The 7,701-nt window shown below is 26.9% G+C and overlaps 1 protein-coding gene across 1 annotated transcript; it reads right to left on the bottom strand.

Moving 5' to 3' along the window:
- Nucleotides 1-715: 715 nt before the first annotated feature.
- Nucleotides 716-4,142, bottom strand: LOC130808075 (probable WRKY transcription factor 38). The gene is made up of 3 exons (XM_057673521.1): nucleotides 3,860-4,142; nucleotides 2,632-2,724; nucleotides 716-980 (listed from the first exon to the last, which is right to left on the bottom strand). Exons 1-3 carry the CDS (start codon nucleotides 4,138-4,140, stop codon nucleotides 869-871), a joined length of 486 nt encoding a protein of 161 aa, XP_057529504.1. The 5' UTR covers nucleotides 4,141-4,142; the 3' UTR covers nucleotides 716-868.
- Nucleotides 4,143-7,701: the final 3,559 nt, after the last annotated feature.

Here is a 7,701-nt window from a genome sequence, read left to right as displayed (position 1 = left end):
ATTTCATTGTCGTAGTCGTTGTCATTGTAGTTGTCGTTGTCGCCGTCGCTGATATGTGATCAAGAGACTTTGAAGTAGGAAGAGAAAATGATGGTGTTGAATTTAGAGAAATTTTTGGATAATGAAGGGTTTGTTTGAAAATTGGGTTTTTTGACTCAAAACTTATGTAATTGGTACAATCATTTTCTTGAATTAAATCAAAATTAGATATGTACGTACTGTTTATAGGATCAGGGTGGCATGTATGATCACTTATGAATGGTTTGACTTGAGTGCACATTTGGTGTGTGCATTCATGTAGTGACTCTTGGAATGGAATCCCATAAGTTTGTCATGAATGAGTGTATTAAGTTGAGTCTTGATGATTGTGATTTATAATGGTGATTAAAAGTATGGATTGATGACTTAATGAAGAAGTGCAAAGGTTTAACTATTGATGCTCCTAGGATGCTGTTTTTGACTCTTTAAGTTCTTGGGGATGTTTCATTATCATTTATTCATAGTTTTAATGTACTTAATGTTACTTAGTGAGATCTCTCCTATAAATAGAGAGCTCTCATTCACATTATCCACAAAAATACACCCCAAGTCAAACACTAGCATATATCTCTTCTCTATTGTAATTCTCCATATTTGAGAGTTCTTTGAACTCCCTTTGATAATATAAGAGATACTACACACCGGAGGACGTAGCCTTAGTTGGGTGAACCTCGTTAAATCTTTGTGTCATTTTATTGCTTTATTTTCTCCTACAAACATCGATATTATTGATAACGTAATTTGTTTGTCACAAAACCTCATACACTCGATCTTGGTAATATTGGAGTTTGAAACACATTATTCGAACTCTAATACATCGTCGTTTTTTTCAATCAGCATAATAAGTGATCCTGTATTTTGTAGGACTGTCTGATATCTTTTGAATATGTTTAGTTGCTTGACATTTCTGATCTTCTTTGTATACACACTTGAAGTATTCCCTGTTTGTTTATAATCATCATATTATTAAATCAAAATTCTTTATTGCTATGTTAGAACGATTATTTTTTAAAAAATCTAAAATTAACTCAAATTTAATATTTTAACTGTAGGTAAAATTGCATATTTGAGAAAAACTTTTCAAATTAACCTTGTCATCCTCAAATTTTTCTTTTATGATTTCATAATTGAAATCTACTATTTGAAATGAATAAGTTTTTTTTTCCTATAACAAGAAAAAGGAAAATTTAATTATACAAAATATTTGATGTTTAAGTGATTATCTTTCAAAGGTTTGGCTTTTTAGTTAATTTATGTGGTCCAAACTTTGCATGTCGTTCCTTTCTAATGGTTTAAATGACCTCTAAAATATTATATATATATATATATATATATATATATATATATATATATATATATATATATATATATATATATATATATATATATATATATATATATATATATATATTCTTTAATTATAATTTTATTAAAATTTTTTATAAAAATAACAGAAAAAATAAATAAATAAGAAAATTAAGTAAAAGAGAGAGGAAGGAAAAAAATTAGTTCCCTTCCCTTCCCATTCCTTGTACAACCTTCCTCCCTCCCCCACCACCAGCGTCTTTTCCTATCGCCCCACCCACCCCCCTCCCTACAAAATCAAACATACCCTAATTTCTCATTTTTCTTCAAATTCAATTAATTAAAAAAAACTCTAATCCTAAATGATCAATCTTCGTCCAAATTTAGTACAATTTGATTGAATTTCACTCGAAATTTGATTGAAGTTAATCAAAATTTTACCCCATTTAAAGGGGTTATGGTTTTTGAGAGGGCAGGGAAAGTAGTGGTGGTAGCCCAAGAAAAAGAGAGGGGAAGGGGTGGCGCCAGTTGTGGGAGGGTGGAGTGTGGAGAAGTACAGTGGTGGGGGTATTGGTGGTGATGGTGGTTGTGTGGAGATGGGCTATATGTACAGTTAAGGGAAGGGAGGAGTTTAATTTGGCTTTATACAAATTATTGTGACAGATGATTTCTCCAAGAAATGCATTAGATATATGAACTAAATAGTGAAATTAGAAAAAAAATAAAAACATAGGTTTCTTATATTAAAGTTATCTCTTTAAGAAACAATCTTTCACTAGAATAGTTGCTTTTTTTAATTCTAAAAACCATTTTATTTATATTTTCTTTCAAATCATTGTAGGTTAAATAAAAGATCCAAACTTTTAGAAAATAACTATATAAATATTAGATTTATAGAAATAAATTTTCCTAAGAAAAATTTAGAATCAATATTTTTTGTTTATTCAAGGCAACTTGAAAAATTGTTGATGTGAGTAACTTTATTATTTCCAACCAAAGATGAGAGAATAGATAATTTATTAGCATAGAGTAATGTCTTAGCTTGTACTGATAAGAAATAACACTAGTGTTTATTTTTGCAAATTAAAAGCAAACTAAGTTTATGAGGGTGTTTGTATTAATCGACTATATAGGATCTTCTCTTCTCTCTTATAAGAAAAAATTAATATAAAAAATATATATTAAATTTATTAATAAAATAAATATATTTACTATAAATAAGGCTTTATTTCGCACGGAGCTTTAAAATTTTCAAGACGGCTTTGATAAAAAGATATAGCTTATTACCTTGGATGCTTTGTATTTTGAATACACTTGTGCCCATATTTCCTCCAAGTGTAACCATCGGGTGTAATATTAGATGTATCAATTATGTATCTCCTACACATCATGTTAGTAAATGCCAGAGTTAATTCATTGAAACTATTGCAAGTATATTAAGTTGATTCTAACAAAATTGTATGAATATATTTTCAAATGATTGTGATAGAGTACAAATCATATATATAACATATACTTCCTCCCTTCTGATATTGTTGCTACATTTGCATGGGGACGGGAATTAAGAAAAATGATTTACCTACACTGTAGCTGATTGTTTACTTTATAGAGTATAGTATTTTATTATTGTTAATTGAAAAAGAAAAGGAAAAATAGATTGTTAAGTTACTTTATTGAGTATAGTATTGTATTTTATTATAGAGTATAGAGTAGGATAAAAATAGGGGTAGATAGAACTTTAAATGATTATTTTATTAGTAAAAACGGAAATATAGCAAATAATATGAAATTGTCAAAAATAGATTATAAACGGATATTATGCAACGGAGAAAGTATAACTTATAATTTGGGTTAATTATTTTTTTTGAACATATATTGGAGTGATTCTATGATGGTTACAATCATACAGTTTTAACATGAAAAAAATAAAAGATGACTTCCAAATAATTTTATTTCATAAATTACTTAATATTTTTTTAGTTATCATTAAAAATCTCAAACTTATTAAGAAAGTTTTATCTATTTATTAATTAAATTTATTATAGTGGTTATCTTTAAAAACAAGTACTAACCCATATATTAGAGATCTAAGCATTAACTTATACCTTTAATTAAGTTGGTCATGTATATTCTATTAAAAGCACAAATTACGAATTTTACTCTCATCTACATCTCTTTTTAAGTGGAATTATAGCCTTATAGGCGCCAAGTACAAAGTAGACTTGTGTCAAATGATCACTTCCGGCTCAAAAGGGCTTTCGTGTGAGTCCTTGAACCGTTTTGAAAGATTTAGAAGCCTTGTCTTATTATTTATAATAAATATATTTATTTTATTTATATACTTAAAATATTTTTTCTTTTGATTAACTTTTTCGGGGAAAAGAGGAGGCCATGTACGTTCGATTACCTCGCATACCTCAAAAGACCCGTCTAGTGTGAACACATACTGAGGCCTCAACCATCAACTTAAGCTTTTGGTTGGAGTGATTGTTTTACATATTAAACCATATTATACCTGTTGTTAGGAGGAGATCCAGAAGATGAAGCTTGAATCTCCATTGATTGTATCATAGTTTTGATGATGGAAATTGAATTTTCTAGTGAATAAAGAACAGTGTTGGAAAAATTCTTCATACAATCCATTTTTTTATTATCATTGATTAAAATCTGATCATCATTATGATCTGATGATGATGATCTTTGATTGAATGTTTGTAATTGTGATGGAACATCCACAATTAAACTAGGTAGTTGTGTTGCTGCTTCCCACCCTCTTTTCAACTCCTTTTCCACCATAACTTTTTAGCATCCATTTTTTTTTCTTTCTTATTCTCTTTTTAAAACTGATAATCTAGTGAGCGTAATACATATTAGTCCTTAATCATATATAAAGGCAACAATGGGGGTTGGTATAGACCGTCCGTTTGGTTATTAGTATTAAATGGTGGTAATAAAAATAATTTATAGTATAATTTTATATGATATATACTATGTTATTCCCGTGATAATAAAACTTTTATCACAAATAATGTTTTTGTTCAAAATATTTCATCATCACCTAATATCCTAATTTCAAATGAAATGCATTGGAATGAATTTTATAAAGAAAATGAAATTTTTAGAGGAGAATAAGCATAAAATATTAAACTTGTCAAGAGATATTTTTACCAAAATTACACTAATTTTCTATTATCATTTTTACTATTTAATACTACCAGCTAGTCTCTTGAGAGACCGTCACTTTGAGAGACATTTTTCAGGCCCAACCCATTAAAACTTAATGTCTATTTACATTATTCTCAATGCCTACTTATCGTATCCTTAATACATACTTATAATATCTTAAATGCCTACTTAAATCATTTTTAGTGCCTAATTATAATATTTCTAAAATATATATTGAATCGGCCCAATTAAAAATAGTCTATCAAAAATTTGTGTAATACTAATTATTAAACGGACAGAAAAAAGTAAACAAATGAATGGGAATGGGAATGCAAATTGTAGATATATTAATCCATTACATTGACTAAAGTTTCCAAGGAATTGCTTACTTCATGCCAATTATGCGTGTATGACGTTGTTTATTTAATGATAGTATGTCAGTGAGTTTCCCCGTGTGCATAAACAAAAAAAATAAGTTATTTTTGTATTTATCAACTCTTCTTTCTACCTGAGAGAATCTAGGGAGACTTGTAGTAGTAATTATTTGTATAGTAGGAGTTGTATAAAGGCTCATATTGAAGTTCATGGAAATTATAACGTGATAATAAAATGGTAAAAAGTTGAATAAAAAAAACTAATTAATAATAGGGTATTATTTTTAAACAAGTTGCACATTAATTAATTACCACTTGACCAAAATAGTTTATCTGAGATGCTCATGGGTTCAAGTTTTTATAAGATCTATTTTAGGTCAACCCTATTTTAGGGTTTAGATTCTACTTCTTAACACCCAACAATGATTCTTGGTTTAGTTTCAGGTGTCAAAAAACTAAATAGGTGTGGAACGGATCTAAGTCTACGGCATTCTTCGTTTATGATTATTAGGTGATTTCATGATTCAATCTGGTTTGGATCCATGAAATCAATCGGTTCGGTCTATCCAACAAATCTTTGCCTGTAATTTGAATCGGTTTCAAACAGTTTAAGTTTGAAAAGCTTGTTTTTATGTTTCCAATAAATTTGTTTTATTTCTAAATACCCTACCATATTATTTCATAAATCCATTTTCTTAGTTTTAGTAAAAAAAACGAATAGAGTTAAATGGTTGGGATAGAACCAAAATTCCTATTTATTCTCCATGTCCCTCTCATTTAATATTATTTTTTTATTTTAAGTTGTCTTTTTTATTTTGCATCATTTTTATTTTGGATAATAATCTAACACTTTTTAATTTTAAACATTAACACAATTCATATCCTCTCTTTTATGTATTACCAATATATAATTTATTTTTTTATTATAAAACATAATATGTCTCTTTCCTATTAGGACACCAACTCCCTAGAACTGTGACATCTATTAAAAGATTAATACAATTCTTTTGACACGTTGGTCAATGATGTTTCTCAATTGCTATTAATATCTTTTGTGTTATTATAAATATAATAATTACAATGGCTCAAGTTAAGGTTCTAGGAAAGTAATAGGAGTACAATAAAAGTGAACACATTGATCAGACTGCAAGTTGCACATAATCAAATAATAAAAATAGGTAATTAAATTATATTGCTCAAAAATTTCCCAATATACTATCTGCTACTGCAGAGACAAAATCAAATTAATGATTTTTATAACATTTTAAAAAATATCGATCAAAATATAAATGGTTAAGTATGATTTTTTTAGATTTTAAAAAATATACAATCTATTTTGGTTAATTTTGTCGTATAGTATAATTCATACTAACTTAACAAGCATATACATTAGTATCCCTAATATATGGTTTAATTGATTTCCTATATAATTTAATTGTGGTCAGTTGACACACTATTGAACAGCTATAGACCCACCCTTAGGGTTACTTCGTAGACACTACTTGTATGTTCCTACAACATTATCCCTTGGTTGCTATTTTATTTTTAATTAGATAATGTGAATTTAGAAAGATGAACGCTTGTTGATAATTAAATTTATGACTATATTTGGAAAAATAGTATTTAGTGACTGATGTTCAACTAAGATAAGACTTAATAAATACATAATTAACAAAATTGTAACCTACTCAACTAAAAATTAATTGAATGCACAACTCTAATTATGTTTATTATGAAAATTTTTTAATATTAAAATTTATGGGAAAATTTCCAAAAGCCTCAATACATATTTAGTAGGTTCATAAACCTTAGATTCAAAAGATCCATACTCGCTAATAAGTACATTTGATAGTTATGTGAAGCCCTTCAAATAGTTATGATGGGTTGTAAGATAAAAGTTTTATTGGATTAGAAACTCATACAAATCAAATTTTTTTATTTTCTATATTTGCTACAATTAAATAGTAATTAATGAATAATTGAATAGTGATTCTTATTCATTAAGCAATATTATTTTACATTTTAATTCTTGTGCTTATGAGATTAAAAATATAAATAAATGAAAATATAAAATTTTATTTGATTCATCTCAATACTTCATTTTTTTATAATTTTTAATTATATTCAATAAAAAACACTATGATCAAAATAAGACGTGTACATGCATTATACCATATAATTGAAATAAGAATTTAAAATCTTGACTTTGGGGAGTAATAAAAGTACAATTTATTATTACACTTTTATCTTTTTTTGAATCTTAATTATGCTACTAAGCTGATGATCAATAGATTGATCGTCAAACTAGGATGACTAAATAAGTTAGTAATGGATTATTAAAAAAATAATAAAAATAATAAGTTAGTCATGGAAGTGTAAACTTGTAAAGTAGTGGATAATTATCCCCGGCCGCCTTATATTAGGAAGATTCTTTGGCTAATAATCACGGATAATTGTAAATTATATAAAAGCTAATTGTCAACTACTCATTATTATTCTTTTATTTTTTATCATAGGTAAATAAGTACAAGGTGTTTGGTTGTTTTAGTTGATTTGCTTCACTAATTAAAAGTGTTGGTTTTTAAACTATTTAAATAAGTTAATTCTTTTTGTTTTTCTATTTATTAGAAAAAAAAAAAAGAAGAAAGCAAATAAGACAAAATCTAAAAAAAAAAAGAATTCAATTATGTTTACCTATTTGATTTGAAATAAAAAAAAAAACTTTTATTATAAGTTATTTCAATGGATAATTAGTTTTAATGGAATTTTATCATTCAACAAGTGAGGCTCATTTTCATAAATAATTATTAGCTACTTT

This window comes from Amaranthus tricolor, chromosome 3, assembly GCF_026212465.1.
Source record: "Amaranthus tricolor cultivar Red isolate AtriRed21 chromosome 3, ASM2621246v1, whole genome shotgun sequence".
In the NCBI taxonomy this organism is placed as follows: domain Eukaryota; kingdom Viridiplantae; phylum Streptophyta; class Magnoliopsida; order Caryophyllales; family Amaranthaceae; genus Amaranthus; species Amaranthus tricolor.
This window is presented reverse-complemented; position numbering and strand designations above follow the sequence as displayed.